We start from the raw sequence: 18625 nt of genomic DNA on the forward strand, positions 1-18625 counted from the left end.
GATTTGATGGCGGCCTGCGCGCTGTGCATGTAAAATCAAGAAACCGGTCTTAATTAACTCTGTTTTATCGTAGGCTTCGTCATGGAAAGAAAAAAAGAAAAGAAAAGAAAAGATGTGCTGTTAGGAAGGAGGAAGAAAGCAAAACCCGCTCAGTTGGTTGTGGTTTCCCCTCAAACTCCAGGTTTCTTGTTACTGCTTTTCCCCTGATTGATCGACACCCCGCAGAAATCGGTCATCATCCCTCGGCATCCATCCTTCGCTCATGCACCTGCTTTTCGCATCATCAGCAGCATCATTATCAGCATCATCATCAAATTACCAATAGTAATTCAAAAGTGTAAATTCCCTCATGAAAAAATTCCAGGGCATTTCCACGCACAGACACCGAATATGATCTCTCATATTGACATCATGATCCGATCACTCCCCCAGCCCCTCGGTCCTCCAGAAAGTTATCATCGCGGCCAGCGCGGGAACACCCGTTCAAAGTTCTGACAGCCACGCTGCAGAATCTGAAATGAAAGGGGAGCGGCAGCAGCAGGAGCAGCAGGAGCAGGAGCCCTCTGGATCATCGTGACACACAGGAAACTAGTGGTGATGAGCACTTGCAGCAGGCGTCCGATGGTTCGTGCCATTGCATCTGATCTGTCCAGCTGGTGATATGATATGGAATGCGGGGATGGCTCGATTCGGATAATTAGGCATCGGGGCTGCGCGTGTTGTTGTCGGCTATGTCTCGGGCTTTATCACGAAAGGGGGAGAGTAAATGTGGGTTAGTAGATAGCAGTAGTATGCCAGTAGTAGTCATGGGATGTATCGATCTTGTCTGCCTGTCAGTCTGTCGGTCAGTTCCTCACGGGGCGTCTGCAGGGGGTGTTGTGGGATGGGTTTCACGTCCAAACCTGTTCGAACAGGTTCGATCCCGCCAGTCCGTGTTTGTGCGCTGGCTGTTGATTAGATTGGGTTTGAGGAATTGGGTTCATCCCTCCCTCCCTCACTCCCTCGTTTGATCGCGGCATTTTCATGGGGAACCCCCCGTGTGGGTGGAGTCAGTCAGTCGGGAACGAGTTTGTCTACTGTACGAGTCTACGGCAGATCTTCGTTCTCCTGAACCATACATACTATCTACTCCGTACTCTATCTCATTTGTCACGTAGTGATGAGGATGGTTGATAGATGATAGATGACCTTAGGGGTGTTGTTCACATGTCTTCATTAGAATTATTATGTTACTCATCTGACCCAGTCAGTCAGGTTTAATCAATACCGAAACCGGCCGTGCCTGATTCTCCCTTGCTTCCCATGCCCGAAACTCCTCGCTAAACTCATCCCGAAAAGAAAACTCCCAGTGCAACCGGTGACAAGAAGTGTAACAAACAGATAGGAAATGTCTCAGAGAGTGATCCAGCATGCTGGACAATGTTGATATGATGTGATGATGTGATGATGTTGGTGATAAACAAATGAAACAACCGTCATGCCAGACGGGTATCGCTCAGTAGCTATGCATAATCTTGTTGAAAATAATTGTCGTCGAAGAAAGTCGAAGAAAAAAAAAAAGTTTATCGACAAAACATAAATGTAAAGGAAGGAAGGCAATCAGGCCTGTCGGCGACGTCGCAATTCGTCGCGGTTGAGTAGTCGCCGAATTCGTGACACAATGCGGCATGCTGTGGAGTCTGCGCAGACGTTAGCGTGGCTCATATGCACCTTGTCTGACAGATCAGACTGGTTGGATTTGAAATCGGAGGCAACCGATGAAGGACGTGTGCACATACCACTGTTCCTGCGTAGCATCGACTTGGTCGAATAATGCTCCGACGCTTCGTCCACTGAGAGGCTGCTGTCATATCCAGCGTAGTGGTTGGCCTTGCACCACGGGTACTCGTCGGTTTGGAGCTGAAGAGCCACGACGTGTGGGTAGAGTGTCCCGAGAGGGTAGAGGATCTCTTCGGTGGAAAGTTCGCGCTTCATCTCGAAGCTCTGGCTAGTCTAGAAGGCATGAGTAATTGGTCTTTCATTCCTCTGGAACAAGGTCACTCACATAAGGCTCGTAGTTGGTGCGGTAAGGCATGGTGAGTGAGCGAGGTAGCGACAGACGAGTGTAGTGTTTGTAGAGGATAGTGTAGTAGTTGGAAGGGTTGTAGAATGCACTGATCAATGCTATTATACACGTTCTGAAAGAGACTTTGTGATGGATGGAGAACGAGTGCCTTCCGTCCGGGAGAAACCTTGATGGTTATATAGCATGAGATAGCGAAGCATGCTGTGGTGGAGGGTGACGGTCAGCCACTCCGTCCGTAATCATTCAGAGTGGGGAAGCTTCAGCGCATGGCAGGGTGACCCTGACTAACGCTGGGCTTGGCCAGCCTAAGATTTCCATTTTTACTATTTTCTTTTTTCTCTTTAATCTCTGCAGCCTCCATGGCTGGCGGGCATGTCCACTGTGATGGATCTAATCGCCCGAATGATTTGAGTTTTAGCGGCAGTCATGATCTCATCATATCATAAGCCTGCGGGACTAGCGAACCAGCGATCAGGTAAAAACTGGGACAAATCTGACTAAATCTGACTAGCGTCCTGACGAGCTGGGCCATGTCGGTCCGAAGACTAAGAGAGAGGCTACGATGGAGCGGCTATCCCGATCTCTTAGGTCCAGAATAGACATCCCAGCAAGCAGGTACCTAACGAGCATTGTGAGCGCCCACTGAGCGGTTCGGCCAGGTTCGGTGGTCTCCACCCGTCAGGCACGCCAGGTCTCTCTAAGCCGGATGAGGAGTAGGCTCGAAGCAGCGGCTGAAGCAGGCGAAGGCGGTGGACCCAGGGTTAGCGTGGACGCCAGGCCTCACTCAACACGACGCTGGATCCAAGTCTGACTGGCTGACTGGCTGGTCGCTGCTGATCGACGTCCAAACCACCGGTGTCTCCGATGGGCGATGGCCGATGGCCGCGCTGGCAGGCCTTCCCTCCCTCCCCCTCCATCCCCTTGCATATTGGGGAGTCAGGTGCATCGGATCTCCTCCACGTTTGCAGTTCCTGGGGGGTTGCATATGTATGATGACTATGAGGGTAAGAGGTAGCGCATGCCTGTACCACCCAGGGGGGTGTTCGCAATCACCCGCATAAGCCAAGGTCATCAGGACCATGTGTAAGATTGAGAGAGTTACTACTAGTAGGTAATCATGTGTCATGATTGCGTCGTCTATGGGTGCGGGGATGCCAGAGGAGCTGTCACAGATCGGTGTCGACTATTGATTCTCCATTGACCGGGGGGCAGAGTAGTGGGCAGAGTAATTAGTCTGGTCTGGGAGACAACAAGTTGTGGTCAAGGTTAATCCAGGTCGCCGATGACCAGGACCACACTTAGGTTTGCAGGCGGTGGGTGGGCTTTGACCCAGACCCAGGACATGGGTAACTCAAGAAGGCACTAGATGGGAGACTTGCTAAACTCACACGGTCGCATATTAGTTTCCCATTGGCGCTGCTCGCTTTATTAAACGCAATCAACGATAGATTAAACCATGGGTGAGCGGGTTGAGGGGAAGGAGGATAAGCGAAGGAGAAGCAGACCCCGGTGCTCTTGGCCATTCCAAATCCTTTGTGTTAGCGTCGCTGGGGTTGTCCAGGTTCCCGGGATTGCAAATCTCTGGTGCAGAGAAACAATGGCCATACATCATTGAGGTGGAGGAATGGCTACTAGTAATGATCTGGTATAGTAGTATGAAGCACTAAGACATTAAGACACCAGGATTGACTCTGTACTCAGTAGTTCAAAGTAGTTCCAAGTCTCTCCCTGCGGTTCCTGGGATTTATCAGGGCAGTGATTGGGTCACGGTGCCTGGGCAGTAACCCAATGCGGCAAGACGGTGTACCTCAGGCTCGGGTTTCACAGGGCCTTACAGCCTTAGGCTGGAATAGGGCTGCACAGCCACTGCGTCCCACCCGCGCCACATCACGAACTATGCCACTAGTCCTATCATAGTATCATCGTGGCTCGCTTTTCTGTGGCTGGAATGCTGTGGCTTGACCCATCCCCGTCAATAGCAGCAAATCCGTGATAGCCTCAGATCCTCGCATGGGCAATAGTTTGCGCGCCAGCTCCACCTGCCATGCGGATCCTCGTGAGCTTGCTCCCACCGTTCTTGGGCCTTACATTTCCGCATGCTAATCCCCGATTTTTATCGGTCTGACCGTCATTCCCAACATGGAGGAAAGGAGGAGTATAAGGAGGGCCTACCCTCGTGCTTGAGGTCCACGAATTCACCAATTCTTCATCTTCACCAGACTTCACTTCACTATTATAAGTCTATAACCTCTCAGACATCATATGTCCTTCCTCCGTGGTCATGAATACAAACATGCATATGAATCTGTCTCCCTGCGGAAAAGACTCAAGGCCAACTTCACCTCCTCCCTACGTCGAATTTCACGATCCTTTTTCCGCCGCATCTCTGGCATATCAACCCCAAAGTAAGTCCACTTCCATGTTTCTATCAAGTCACCTATCGTCGTGAAGCCATGCCAACCCCTCCACAGAATCTCTTTGTCTTAACATGGACACTGAAACCAGTCCTGGTAGACCTGAACCTCCGGCCTTAGCTGTTCCCATGACACCTTCGTCTCCAAGCTGGCCTGTCCACCCTGAGCCTTGTCAATTTCAGGATCAACCCTTTATGCGCACAGGCACGGAAGAGGTTCCCGAGCCTTCCTCAGACCTTTGCCCGGACCTCCTTGACTCCTGGTACCCGAGGTACCTGGCATGCACGCAGTTCTTTGTTTCCTATGCGCAGCATACCCCGACAGTGCAGTCGTTGGCCGCATTTCTTAACATTCGACTGCCTTGCCAGCAATCTGGGGCCCAGGCAACCCATCCGTCATTACGCGCTTACATTCGACGCCTCATCGTAACAGCACAGGATAGTCCTGAGGTGCTTGGCGCGTTCTTCGGAGAAGATTGGATCGGGGGAGTGGGGAGCATTGTCAAGCAAGAGCGGGTGAATTACTTGTTTACGGCAAAGAGCGGCGGGTGGGCGTCAACAAAGGCGGCGTATGATATTCTGCCGGACGAGCAAACGCCATTTTTACGGCCATTGCGAGCAGCTGCAGAGGAAGAGTTACGCGAGGCGGAAGCCCGTTGGAGTGAGTGGTTGGCAATGGAAGATTGGATGGTTGGACCGCGCAGTCCGTGGTGAATGTATATTAGCTATGATGGTTACGATGATGAATCTCCTATGTAAAAATATATTTCCTATGTTCAATATATTTAATTTCCAAGCTTCAATCATTCTGGTTTACAGCGATGCAAATTGTATAACTCCTACTACTACTATATTCCCTACAATGTTGGTTGTATATTTTATCTACTACTCCATCCGTGAAGCAATATACATCGCACCCCCAACAACAATATACCCAAAGCAGCTACTATCTATCCACTACAAAATCGTCCAAGTTCCAAGACCTGCGTCGATCACTCCACGTAAATCCCGACGAATCCATAATCTACGCGAATTCACAGAATTCCAAATCACAACCCCATAGATTAATTAAGCTACACCCACATCTCCTTTACCCAAACGGGCATGACGACGACCCGGGAGCATGGGACCTGTCAAAAACGCGACCGACACCGGTTCAGGAGAATTCTCCTCCACACAGAATGCACAGAACAACTAGGGAAAAACAATTCCATTCAGGCCCACATGGTGTCGTTGCCCAGAAGATGAAATCTCTGCTTCAACATCAGCCAGCCACCAGCACTCGCAGTTGGCTACCAGCTGGACACTAGACATGCGACGGAGGCAGCACTAGGGGGTTTTAGTTCGTTTCTAGACGGGATAAAAATAACCGGGCGCAGGAACCCGGGGGTTTAGAATGATGGACGATGATGCTGATGCTGTCAGGGTTGAATTTTCAAACTAGACTAGATGAATTAGACTGGATGAATAAATTAACTCCTGATTTAGGAGATTTAATTTTTTAAGGTAATTGCTATTGATGAAGTTAGGTTGTCCTGACGCACCGCCACATCGGGGAAGTCGGGGTTCCCGACAGGAGGAATTTTGCACCTTCACGGGCTTGCTTGTTTGTTATCTCTCCATCTATCTATCAACTAACCATCTATCGTGCTCGGGAAGAATGACAAATTCCTCTCTTAGCTTATGAACTATCGACTACTATATCCCCTTAAGCTATATCATATCACCCCCAATTGGGTAAAATGACGCCTTCGGGCACGCCCGAAATTAACGACTCGTCATATTAAGCCCATTTTCATGACTCACTCACCTTTAATTAAGGTAACCCGTCAAAGTGTCAATTTTTTTAGAGGACTGTTGACACGGACATTTTCCATCTCTCGCGTGGTGGTTTCCTTCCATTCTTCCATTGCATTATCAGAATTTCTCCGTCTGGCATCCACCACCACTCACATTCCTCCTAACTACTAGTTACTTCTCCCTATTTACGGGCCTATACCCACTTCCAGTCGATCAAACAGCCAGCCACCCGTCAGGCACACATGCCAGCTACACCACTGACAAGGATGTCAACTGCAACCCGGGATCATGCCCAGGACAAGGCGGATCCTGTTATCCATCAGGCCTGTCGCTTCGACGAAACATCACCACATTCTGAATGGACCCAGACCCAGCTGCTTCCATTACTCCGGTCCCATCTCCCTCACTCCTTGCCCTTGCTCCGCCGTATCCAGCATGAGATCGCCCATCCGTCCCCCACTGCAGTTATCCTAACCACATTCCCGGGTCCAGCCTCGTCCTCAGCCTCGTCGCCAGTGTCACCCTCAGCCCCAGGGGAGTCAATTCCAGAACTAGTCTCTAATCCTGGTCTAGTTCCAGTTCCAGGTCCCCGGGTCCCCGACACTGCGACTCCTCTGGCACCTGACACTGCGGTCCCTGCAGCTCCTCCTTCGGATCCTGAATCCTTCGTCCCCTGGCTGATCGCCTACGTTGACCTTAACGCTGGCCGCGAGAATCAAGTCATGGTGTACTCGAGTCTCGAGCGCACCGCCTCTACTCCCTACACTAGCTCATCCCCAGAACCACCATCCCCAGAAGACACCACTGGTAGTGATAGTGATAGCAATAGCAATACTAGCACAGTCCCCATAACCACCCTCCCACCTCAACACCACCCCCTCCTACGCACCCAACTCCTCTCCCTGTTACACCACATCAAACAACACCTCCTCCCCCCTTACCTCGCCACCCTATCCCAAATCCCTTCAGCCCAATCCCAACCCCAAGACCACCAACTTCCCCCTCCTCCCCCGACCGCCTTCTTATTCGGAAACCTGCACACGGGCCTCTTCTCCACCCTCCTCAACACCAACACATCCTACTCTCTGGCGCAGGCCACCTCACCCGCGGATTTCGTCCCGGGAGTCAAAGTCCACCGCTTCAGTCAGCCAGCCTACGTCAAGTACCTCCTTCCTAGGGAAGTCATCTGCCATCAACCTCAAAACAAGGAACGAGGGAACTTACCTCCCGGCTTCCACTTCAGCGATGGCTGCATCCCGAGAAAGAATCTAGGACTTGTACGGTCGAGAACAGTTATCCCCAGATCGGAGGAAACGCTGGCAAAGTTGAGGAGTTGCGCGGTGTATCGCGATGGCGATGCGTCTCAGACGCCAGTTGCGTGGGCGTTTCTCGGCACGGATGGGAGTTTGGCGACGTTGCATGTGGAAGAGGAGGTCAGGGGGTTTGGGTTGGCTGGGGTTGTGGGGAGGGAGGTGATGAGGAGGGGGATTGAGGAGGATGAGGGTTTGAATGATGGGTGGATGCATTCGAATGCGGCGGAGGATAATTTGGCGAGTAGGAGGGTTATGGAGAAGTTGGGGGGGAGGGTAGGGTGGACGGTTTGTTGGTGTGTTTTGGAGGTGTAGAATACATAGTATGTAAATTATTGGTTGTATCTATAGTTCTTGAGAATGTTTATATTAGTACGTATAGAATAGATGCCGTTCATGTTCGATTCATATCGAAAGGGACAATTACCATAAGATGAGTATAGAAGACACTTAAGGTCACTGATGTGACATGATGAAAGCACCTGTGCTTCGCTGGACTGACATTTATGTTGAATACGTAAACCAATCAGATCAGACAGATGAGCAATTGAAAACGTTGTTCGTATGAAAATAGCAGTACTAATATATATATATATATATAACCCACTATAACTAGGTCAGGGAAAGTATGATATCTAATCACCATGAACATATATATCTTCTGGGCTAGTATCTAGCACGCAAAATATTTATTGCTTCTTATAACGAGGACATCCCTATTTCGTAGGTTGCCCAGGACTCGATAAACTCGCTCCTGTTGGGGTCCAATTTCAGTGCCTTTTAAGGTATATATCATACACATATCTACCACCGTTCCCTTTTATCTGAATAAAGTACATTGACTATAAGGTCCTCGGCGCAGCCGATAACCTGCGTCTTCAAACGCCGGTCAACGGCGAGGTCTGTCAGGATACAAACATCAATGATCTAATTATCCATGTGGCTCATCTTATTAGCTTCCTTAGTCAAGAACATACGTCGGAAAAGGGGACTGTTATTATGACGGGGACGGGGGGTTGGCGCTTGGGATGAGGGATGTGGTTGAGGTGGTAGGTGAAGGGCTGGGGGTTTACAAGGAATGTCATGGTTTTTGAGTAGGGAAACTTTGCTATCACCTTGTCGGTTTTGATAGTACGGCGGTCTTGTGCATTGGTTGAGGTTTGGGGGGATACTTTGTAAATACATACTAGCCTTGTAAATGGTAGAAATATGTCTAAAGCATGTAGCATCTCGGATTACTACTATCTCCTTCATTTCTGACCAATAGTATTATATTCCCTCGTTAGTATATACATTAGTGCACTGCATACCCACAGCACTACCATAAAGGTCTATTAACCAAGAGTAAGTGACAGTATCATATCTTATTCTCACTATCATCCCCCCACACTCCACACGCACCACTCATCCCATACTCAATCCCGGAATACCCCGGCGGTCCTTCATCCCTCGACCCATCGCCATCGTAAACAGCAAACGGACTATTCGCCTCCACCGTCTTAATCGTCGCCCTCAGCACCGCCCCATCAGCAGTGACAATCATATCCGACGCCCTATCTCCGCCATCACAGTCCCATCGACGTCCTCTATCAACGGGAATATTGATCAGTTCCCGAGATGATTGAGCGGGGAGCTCAGCACGAGGTCGGTAGAAACCCGTGTCGCTGAGTTCAGCAGCCCGGTTCTTTTTATAGGGGTATGATGGTGTCGAGTCGGGGAATGTGAAGGGGGGCAGGGATGGTGTGTGGCTGTGACTGTGTTTGTGCTTGTGCTTGTGGGTGTGAGTGTGATGGGTGTACTTGGGTAAGGGGGATGTGCTTCCTCTTCTTCTGGTTCTTGCTGTTGGTGGTGGACGGGGAGATATTCCTGGGGGATAGGTTAGTCTGCTACTATGATGTGGGTGCGTCCGGTGGTTAGAGAGTATACCGTGTGGTGACTCGGGTTTGCTGTTATGTATACTGCGCCATCGTAGCAAGGTGAAGGTTTGGTGTCTTCGTTTTCGGGCACGTTGAACGCAGAATACTAGTAAGATAACGAGAAGGACGAGGCCTACGGCGCCGGCCACTGTTCCCCCTATTAGGGCTGCGGTGGGGTGCCATGTGTCTGAGTCTTGGGATGTTGCGAGGCTGGCTTGAGTAGTGGACTGGGTAGCGTCTGTCGATGTTGTTGAAGCGAGTGTCGTGGTAGGATCTCGAGTTGAGGTTGAGGATGTAGTTATGGCCATCGTTGTGGAAGAAGCTCCTGAGGCGGTCGATATACTCCTTACAGCTGACGAGGGCCCTGTGCTGGTCTCTGATGAAGATTTAGGAGTAGAAGATAGTGCAGACGAAGTAGATATTGTGGATGTGGCAGGCTCTCGAACCAAGGTCGTCAAGGAGACGGGCTCATCCTTCGTGGTAGGAGCAGCATCAACGAGAGAAGAACTGCTACTACCACCACTGCTTCCACTGCTTCCACTCTCGTCCGGACACACCCCCGTCGTGCACGGATCGACCGAACAGCAGCCCTTGAACCCACCAGCAGCGCAGACATACCACTGCGCATTGGCCGGGCAAGACCCGTTCTGGCGGACAGCGAGCCGTGCCATGCTGCAAGCACTGCAGATATCGCTTACAACACAACAAACCAAATTAAATCAATAGTCGGGCACAGTAATTTTAAACGAGTGTCAGAGATCTAAACGAACGAAGTAATGATCTGATGTTCACCGACATGTGCCGATGGCGATGAGATATCGACTATACTTGAAGATTTGAGGGCCAAACTTAGTCAGTGCCAGCCACAGTGGGCGACGCCGTCTAGAATGTTGAATCCCGTTCTTTGTTCTGCTCATCCCGCAGTGGGTAAAGTTTCCAACTCAACCCGAGAAGCTCGTGAGGAGATGCATTGCCGCCCCGTCTAGACAAGGGACCCGGATGGTTTTCCATGGGGCGAATCCGATGCACCCATCGTCACGGCCTTTATAGCTCTGAGACCGATCGAGAAGGTCGTCTGCTTGCCACAAGGTCGGGAACGGTAGTACTAGAATCTATTGTTGGAGAATACTGCGAGGGTCTATGGTCAATGTCCTTCGTTAAGGGGTTCTTCGAGAAAAACCCCTGCGGGTCATCAAGTTTCTTTGTCTTCGGCCGCAGGATCAAAGAGGATGCGAGCGCTGACGCCAGCCTTCCTTTGACATGCAGTTACCATTTGCAGCAAGACATTAACACGAGACAGTGCTCTGTGGCTCAACACAAAAACTCCATTGTATGGGATGTAGTAAACGGCTATAAAAGACAATACACGTGAGTACACCAAACTCATCGCCTGGAAAGAAACCTTGGATATACACATATGAACACACAAATAAACACGGTCGAATTTTCGTCACGCTCTTTTCCTCCACCATCCCCTAGGCTAATACATCGCGTCTAGTAGACACGCTTGAAGGGGGGCACCGACTTGCACTCGCTCTCATCGAGAGTGTTGTGCTCAACGGCGCGGTAGCCAAGCTTGACCTCACCGTGGGGCTTCTTCTGCCAGGTGAGGGTGTGCTTCATCCAGTTCTCGTCGTCACGGTCGGGGTAGTCCTCACGGGCGTGAGCACCACGGGACTCCTTACGGTTGGCGGCGGCAATGGCGGTTTGAGAACTGTGACTCGAGTTAGCCAATATCCAACAATACAAACTCTCTAGGAATACATACGCGCAGGTCAACAGGTTACGAAGCTCAAGGGTCTCAACAAGATCCGAGTTCCAGATCATGCTGCGGTCCTTGGTACCAACCTGGTCGAAGGTCTGGTCGATAGCGGTGACCTTCTCAACACCCTCATCCAAACTCTCCTGGGTACGGAAGACGGAAACATCGGACTGCATGGCCTTCTGCATGGCGCTGCGGATGTCGTTGGTGGACTTGGGGCCCTCGGCGGTACGGACGAAGTCCAGGTCGGCAATGGACTGAGCACCAGCGTCGGAGCTCAGCTCCTTGTGGGGCTTGCCAGGGGTGGCGATGTCACGGACACGGTGGGAGACGGCACGGCCGAAGACAACCAGATCCAGAAGAGAGTTGGCACCCAGACGGTTGGCACCGTGGACGGAGACACAAGCGGCCTCACCGCAAGCGTACAGACCAGGGACAACCTGGTCGTTGCCGTTCTCATCCTGGGTCAGGACCTCACCGGTGTACTTGGTGGGGATACCACCCATGTTGTAGTGGACGGTGGGCAGGACGGGGATGGGCTGCTTGGTGACGTCGACACCGGCGAAGATAGAGGCGGTCTCGGAGATACCGGGCAGACGCTCGTGCAGGAGCTTAGCGGGCAGGTGGCTCAGCTGGAGGTAGATGTGGTCCTTCTCGGGACCAACACCACGGCCCTCACGGATTTCGAGGGTCATGGAACGGGAGACAACGTCACGGGAGGCCAGATCCTTGGCGGTAGGGGCGTAACGCTCCATGAAACGCTCACCCTCGGAGTTGAGCAGGTAACCACCCTCACCACGGGAACCCTCAGTGATCAGGCATCCAGCACCGTAGATACCAGTGGGGTGGAACTGGACGAACTCCAGATCCTGGTTGGGGAGACCGGCACGGGCGACCATGGCCATACCGTCACCAGTGCAAGTGTGAGCAGAAGTGCAACTGAAGTAGGCACGTCCGTAACCACCGGTGGCCAGGACGGTGTGGTGGGCCTTGAAACGGTGGAGGGTTCCGTCCTCCTGGTTGTAGGCGATGATACCGCGGCACTCGCCGTCCTCCATCAGAAGGTCGAGGGCGAAGTATTCGATGAAGTAGTTGGTGTTGTGGCGGAGAGACTGTCCGTAGAGGGTGTGGAGAAGGGCGTGACCGGTACGGTCAGCGGCAGCGCAGCAACGGTAGGCCTGGCCACCCTTTCCAAACTCCTTCGACTGACCACCGAACGCACGCTGGTAGATACGGCCGTCCTCAGTACGGGAGAAAGGGCAACCGTAGCCCTCCAGCTCACGAACACTAGCGGGAGCTTCTCTGGTCATGTAGTGAATGGCATCCTGGTCACCCAGCCAGTCAGAACCCTTCACGGTGTCGTACATGTGCCATCTCCAGTCATCCTCGTGCATGCTGCAGGCCGGACCATTAGCGCCTTCGCAAGACTCAAGAATATAAAACAACTCACTTTCCAAGAGCGGCGTTGATACCACCCTGAGCGGCGACAGTGTGAGATCTCGTGGGGAAAAGCTTAGAAACACAGGCAGTGTTGAAGCCAGCTTCCGCCAGACCGAAAGCGGCACGCAGACCGGCACCACCAGCACCGACAACGACGGCATCGTACTCGTGGTCCTGCAATTGCATTAACGACCATCGTTCCCACAACATATATCCACGTAGTAGCTTACAATGATAGGGTACTTCTGAGCAATGAAGCCTTCGGCCTCCTTGGCGCGCAGAGGGCCGTTGCCAAATATCCGGGCTAGCGGAGGGACGAGTTAGCAGATGTAGGCAGGGGCAGGCATGCGAGTCCAATGCGTACCAGCCGGGCGGGAAGAGGAGAAAAGACGTCTCTGGCCCAAAGTGCGGGAAATCTGCACCAGCAAGACGAGTCAGTAAGACCATTGAAGATAGAGGGAACATGGTGAGCCAGAGTTCGGCATCACGGCGAAAGAAGTCGGATACAGACCTTCGATGCGGGAGCTAGGCTCCGCATGCCCAAGGAGCTCATGATGACGGATCAAGAGAAAAGAAACACTTTTCCAATGAGTCCGAAGAGGGGAGATATGGTGGAGGAAGGGAAACCAGCGGCACAAAAAGACGGGGGAGGGGAGAGGAGAGACGAGGTCAAGGCCGGTGATGCTTTGCGAGCTGCACTTTTGGATCGTCGGTTCTGGCGAAGAGAGCGAAGAGAGTGGCTGACATAATCAGCGATTCACTTGCCGACGGGGAGGACCGGGGCCGAGAGCACCAATCAGAGGCCGCGCAGTGGTAATCACCTCGGGCAGCCGGCAGCCTGTCATTGGCCGAGACTGCACAGGCACGTGGCCGGTCTTCTTTTAACCCGGCAGCGCGCGAAGAATTCCGGAGCAACACGGCCGGCCTGGGGACGACGACTCTTATTGCTGGGGTTGATCGGCTTCCCAGCTCAGGGTTTCCCTTCTAGTCTCGTCCCGGCATACAGTGTTTCTGTGGTGACATTTTGCTGTCATTGAACCCCGACCAAGCTCTGTGTTGACCTTCTTCCGAAGTTGCCGGGCGCGCATGCAACGGAACTCTACGTACTACGACCCTTACTTGTCTGATGATGTAGGTTGCCATGCACTTTATACTTACTAGTGCAGTGTACCAGTAACTTATATGTCGTGTGACCGGCAGAATATCACTGTCATATATAACTGCACAATCATATTATAGATCCCATCGTAGACTGACTGAATCACCAATGTCATGTATGATCATACACATCCGTCCAGCCATGCAATGTAACCAACCCATACCGTCTAATTATACTGCATGTACGTCGCCGTCGAGTTGAACTTCAGGTTACCCTTGATCACCTTGTCCACCGCGGCGAGGAAGTCCTTCTCCGTGGCCACCTTCCGCCGCGCCCGAATGGCAAACATGCCCGCCTCTGTCGCAACACTCCGGAGCTCAGCTCCCGTAGCGTTGGGGCACAGGCGCGAAATCAGCTCCCACCGAATGTCCCGCTCCACCGACATGCTCTTGGCGTGAATCCGGAGAATGTTGGCACGACCCTCGACATCCGGGAGCGAGAACTCGATCTTACGGTCGATACGACCAGGACGCATCAGGGCAGGGTCGAGAGTGGACGGTCGGTTGGTGGCGAACATGACCTTGATGTTACCACGAGCGTCGAAACCATCCAGCTGCGTAATCAACTCCAACATGGTACGCTGAACTTCGTTGTCACCACCCGCTCCGTCGTCGAAACGAGCACCACCGACCGCATCGATTTCATCGAAGAAGATAATGCACGCTTTCTTTGTTCGGGCCATTTCGAAAAGCTCACGGACCATCCGAGCACCCTCACCAACATACTTCTGCACCAACTCACTACCAATGACACGGATGAAAGTAGCGTCGGTTCGGTTGGCCACGGCTCGAGCGCAGAGTGTCTTACCAGTTCCGGGAGGTCCGTAGAGCAGGGCACCCTTCGGCGGGTCGATACCGAGGTTGACGAAGCGCTCTGGTGATAGCAATGGCATCTCGACGACTTCTCGCAGCTTCTCAATTTGTTCCTTGCATCCTCCGACATCGCCATACGTCACATCGGGCTTGTCCTCGACAGTCATCATCGTCACGCTGGGGTCGATCTTGGGAGGAAGAGGTAGCATAATCTGATATTTATTGCGATCGACACTGTCATCTGTTAGAAGGGAAAATGCATAGCAAAACTGCAGGGCCATACCCGACTCTCATGCCCTCCTCGATATCCGTAGGACTCACGCGTTCCCCAAGGTTGACGACAAACTTGGCGATCTGCTTAACGTTGATAACATATTTGCTCTTATCCGAGTCCTTCTCATCCGAAATGATCTTTGTACAACGGGCCACCTGCAGCGGTTGCTCCTCCGCCATGCGCTGTCGGTCCGCAGCAACATCCCAAAGGTGTGGAGGCGCAAGACCGGTATCGGATTCCTAAGCAGCTAGTCAGACGTGTCCGGTATGACGTATATGGCAGACCTAGATACCTTGACACCAATCTTCTCGTTCACACTCGCTTGTCTGTCCTTGATCTGCTTTTCGAGCTTCTTTAATGCCGTGGCGTAGGGTGCGGCACCGTAGGTCTTCAATACTTGGATATCCCTGCGGCCAGTTAGCCTTCCAGATGCGCGAACCAACCACAGTTGATGCTGATAGAAAACCGGAGTCACCTACTCATCTGTAAGAGGGGTGATCTTCTTCTCTGGCTCTTCGTCATCGGCGAAGTTCTTCTTGTACTTCTCCCAGTTCTCTCCCGTGGCGCTAGGCATGGTGATGGGAGGATATGTGGCAAGACGGCAAGATGAAGGAGTAACAAATCAGTTCAGAAATGTATTTGTAGAGTGTGAATGAGGGGGGATTAAATGAAAGGTGCAAAGGCAATGAAGGGCGTGGTGGTGAGATGGAGCTTGATAGATGGAAGAGTGATGTGGTGAGCTCAGCTTGTTGCGGTTCGAGCTGTTGACGCTAGTGGCCGCCAAGCCCAGCAGCAACACCGCCCAAAACGCAACACCGAAGAAATTCCCAGAGCCGCCTCCAGGTTCTGGATCCCCTCGCCTCACCCACTCTTCTTTATCTTCCCCGGTTTCATCAATCTACGGTGTTTATATCGTAGCTATTTTCATCATGGCGTCGACAGCCTCCCAGCCGGCCCCCAGCGGCAATGCTTTCAAGGTGCGTCTTTTTCGCGGAGAGAAATACGTGTGGGCCGTTTTCTGATAGACTGCAGGACAAGGAGAAGCCTATGGCCGTCCGTACGTCCAACATTCTGGCTGCTAGAGGTATGTATCTATTCGGAATGTACTCAGGGGCTCAAGTACTAATTTCAATCAGCCGTCGCCGATGCCATCAGAACAGTACGCTTGCTTCGATATCGATATGACAAATGAGGGGCTAACCGCAACGCAGTCTTTGGGACCCAGGGGTATGGACAAGATGGTAGGATACATGTCTACTAATTGGAGGTACCGTGGCTAACATAGTAATAGATCCAAACGCCCAAGGGAAACACAATCATCGTACGAACACCTCTCCGTATACCGACTCTCACACCCCGCTAACCCCCGCAGACGAACGATGGAAACACCATGTTGAGGGATATGAGCGTCATGCACCCCGCCGCTAGGATGCTGGTCGATCTCAGTGCGGCCCAGGATGTTGAGGCTGGTGATGGTACCACATCCGTTGTCGTTATTGCCGGAAGCCTGCTCGGTGCTGCAGAGCGCCTGCTTGGAAAGGGTATCCATCCCACTGTCATCTCGGAGTCCTTCCAAAGAGCCGCTGCCGCCGCTGTCGAAATCCTCACCAACATGTCTCGCCCCATCAACCTGACGGACCGCTCCACCCTCCTTCAGGCTGCTTCCACCTCCCTCTCCTCCAAGATTGTTTCGCAGCATTCCGGCCTCCTCGGTCCCATGGCCGTGGATTCCGTGTTGAAGGTCGTCGACCCCAAGACCGCCGAGAACGTGGACCTCCGCAATATCCGTATAGTGAAGAAGGTTGGCGGAACAATTGAGGACAGTGAGATGGTTGATGGCTTGGTTCTGAACCAGCAGGTCATCAAGAGCAGCGGCGGTCCTACCAGAATTGAGAAGGCCCGGATAGGTCTGATTCAGTTCCAGCTCAGCCCGCCTAAGCCTGATGTATGGTCGAGGATCCCTTGAGCCTGGAATGCAATACTAACAATGGTTTAGATGGAGAACCAGATCGTCGTGAACGACTACCGCCAGATGGACAAGATCCTCAAGGAAGAGCGCCAATACCTCCTTAACATGGTCAAGAAGATCCAGAAGACCAAGTGCAATGTCCTTCTGATTCAGAAGTCCATCCTCCGTGATGCCGTCAACGACCTTTCCCTTCACTTCCTTTCTCGCCTTAAAATTTTGGCCGTCAAGGATATCGAGCGTGATGAGGTTGAGTTCCTCTGCAAGAGTCTGGGCTGCAAGCCTGTTGCCAACATTGACTCTTTCACTGAGGACAAGCTGGGTACCGCCGACCTGGTTGAGGAAGTGCAGCAGTCTGGTGCTCGCTATGTGAAGGTCACCGGTATCAAGACCCCTGCTGCCGCCGCCAACCAGACCGTTTCGATCGTCGCCCGTGGCGCTAACAACCTCATTCTGGACGAGGCTGAGCGTTCTCTTCACGACGCTCTTTGTGTCATCCGTTGTCTGGTGAAGAAGCGCGCCCTCATCGCTGGTGGTGGTGCTCCTGAAATTGAGATCGCCCACGCCCTTGCCATGCGTGCTCGTCAACTGACCGGCACGGAGGCTATCTGCTGGAAGGCATTCGCTGATGCCATGGAAGTCATTCCCACCACGCTGGCAGAGAATGCCGGTCTGAACTCGATCAAGGTTGTCACTGAGCTGCGCCACCGCCATGCCCAGGGCCAGCACAACGCAGGAGTCAGCATTCGCAGTGGTGGCGTGAAGGACGACATCACTGAGGAGAACATCCTGCAGCCGCTCCTGGTGAGTACCAGCGCGATCGAGCTGGCTGCTGAGACGGTGAAGATGATTATGAGAATTGATGACATTGCTTTGTCGCGGTGAGCGATGGCGCGGAGTGAATTGGAAAAGTAAGCCAGGTGGTGTACTATGACGAGTAATTTATCAATCATACCATGTTCAAAAGATAGATCGTTGGTGTCTAATTGCACATAATCATCGCCATGCTATTTCTTCGTATTTATCTACTGTAGTGTTCGCTACGAATCTAATCTTGATGCTGTGTCCCATTCATATCCATGACTCTTCACCCTGGCTTACTTTTCACCCTGGCTGTATGCAGTGCCGATACCACACTTAGGGAAGGACAGGACGTTACTCCAACCCGCCACCCGATTGACATCGGAATTTACCATTAAATCGCCGGAAGTCACAGATGATTTTAATTAATTGCATAATTAAGCCAGCAATCATGTGTGGAAAACTGACTATAAAGGAAGGCTCCGTCTCCCCTTCCTCTCCATCTTTCCTCTCTACAGCACTGCTAGTCATGAGCACTAATCCTAAGGGATAGTATACTTATACTGCTACATTGTATATCAAATAGCATTCTCAAGTCTCGCAATATCCATCTCAACATCTCTGCCTTCCTGCCTCCCTACCATCGTTTCAGTTACCCATACTCGTCATCAAAAATGCATGTACACAAAAGGGTGTCACTTCCGGGTTCCAGGAGCTTGATGTCTCTCTTCTATAACCTATTGGCTTGACTCCCATCAGCACATCACTTTCTTCCGTCTCTCCGATAAACTTCGCATGTGCCTTCAGCCGGACAAATCCATTGAAGTGAATTTCGCCCCCTAACCGGGGTGGTCGGTCGGGTCACCGTCGTTCATCAGGACCTATATCGATATGGGAAGCCATGTAT

At 52.0% G+C, this 18625-nt stretch overlaps 7 protein-coding genes across 7 annotated transcripts; 3 read left to right on the plus strand and 4 right to left on the minus strand.

Annotated features, from left to right (window-relative positions):
* Positions 1-1176: 1176 nt before the first annotated feature.
* On the minus strand, positions 1177-2255 carry BO88DRAFT_405234 (uncharacterized protein). Its single transcript, XM_025706823.1, has 3 exons — positions 2045-2255; positions 1779-1992; positions 1177-1679 (listed from the first exon to the last, which is right to left on the minus strand). Exons 1-3 carry the CDS (start codon positions 2072-2074, stop codon positions 1600-1602), a joined length of 324 nt encoding a protein of 107 aa, XP_025562720.1. The 5' UTR covers positions 2075-2255; the 3' UTR covers positions 1177-1599.
* A 1805-nt stretch (positions 2256-4060) lies between these two features.
* Positions 4061-5241, plus strand: BO88DRAFT_366373 (uncharacterized protein). The gene is made up of 2 exons (XM_025704034.1): positions 4061-4470; positions 4537-5241. The coding sequence occupies exons 1-2, from the start codon at positions 4347-4349 to the stop codon at positions 5190-5192; spliced, it is 780 nt and encodes a 259-aa protein (XP_025562721.1). The 5' UTR covers positions 4061-4346; the 3' UTR covers positions 5193-5241.
* A 1303-nt stretch (positions 5242-6544) lies between these two features.
* On the plus strand, positions 6545-7903 carry BO88DRAFT_341065 (GNAT family acetyltransferase; the record flags this gene model as incomplete). The annotated part of the gene is made up of 1 exon (XM_025703084.1): positions 6545-7903. The coding sequence occupies one exon, from the start codon at positions 6545-6547 to the stop codon at positions 7901-7903; it is 1359 nt and encodes a 452-aa protein (XP_025562722.1).
* A 1042-nt stretch (positions 7904-8945) lies between these two features.
* On the minus strand, positions 8946-10274 carry BO88DRAFT_389283 (uncharacterized protein; the record flags this gene model as incomplete). The annotated part of the gene is made up of 2 exons (XM_025704908.1): positions 9515-10274; positions 8946-9454 (listed from the first exon to the last, which is right to left on the minus strand). The coding sequence occupies exons 1-2, from the start codon at positions 10173-10175 to the stop codon at positions 8946-8948; spliced, it is 1170 nt and encodes a 389-aa protein (XP_025562723.1). The 5' UTR covers positions 10176-10274.
* Positions 10275-10998: 724 nt separating this feature from the next.
* On the minus strand, positions 10999-13259 carry BO88DRAFT_415491 (succinate dehydrogenase [ubiquinone] flavoprotein subunit; the record flags this gene model as incomplete). Its single annotated transcript, XM_025708204.1, has 5 exons — positions 10999-12661; positions 12717-12880; positions 12937-13010; positions 13071-13122; positions 13218-13259. The coding sequence occupies 5 exons, from the start codon at positions 13257-13259 to the stop codon at positions 10999-11001; spliced, it is 1995 nt and encodes a 664-aa protein (XP_025562724.1).
* Positions 13260-14031: 772 nt separating this feature from the next.
* On the minus strand, positions 14032-15673 carry rpt1 (proteasome regulatory particle base subunit RPT1; the record flags this gene model as incomplete). The annotated part of the gene is made up of 4 exons (XM_025710077.1): positions 15431-15673; positions 15244-15358; positions 14961-15190; positions 14032-14911 (listed from the first exon to the last, which is right to left on the minus strand). The coding sequence occupies exons 1-4, from the start codon at positions 15523-15525 to the stop codon at positions 14032-14034; spliced, it is 1320 nt and encodes a 439-aa protein (XP_025562725.1). The 5' UTR covers positions 15526-15673.
* A 116-nt stretch (positions 15674-15789) lies between these two features.
* BO88DRAFT_405238 (chaperonin-containing T-complex subunit CCT4) lies at positions 15790-17922 on the plus strand. The gene is made up of 7 exons (XM_025706824.1): positions 15790-15928; positions 15984-16035; positions 16088-16110; positions 16163-16192; positions 16243-16272; positions 16324-16896; positions 16948-17922. The coding sequence occupies exons 1-7, from the start codon at positions 15881-15883 to the stop codon at positions 17800-17802; spliced, it is 1611 nt and encodes a 536-aa protein (XP_025562726.1). The 5' UTR covers positions 15790-15880; the 3' UTR covers positions 17803-17922.
* Positions 17923-18625: the final 703 nt, after the last annotated feature.

Source organism: Aspergillus vadensis (genome assembly GCF_003184925.1).
Source record: "Aspergillus vadensis CBS 113365 unplaced genomic scaffold BO88scaffold_12, whole genome shotgun sequence".
Lineage (NCBI taxonomy): Eukaryota > Fungi > Ascomycota > Eurotiomycetes > Eurotiales > Aspergillaceae > Aspergillus > Aspergillus vadensis.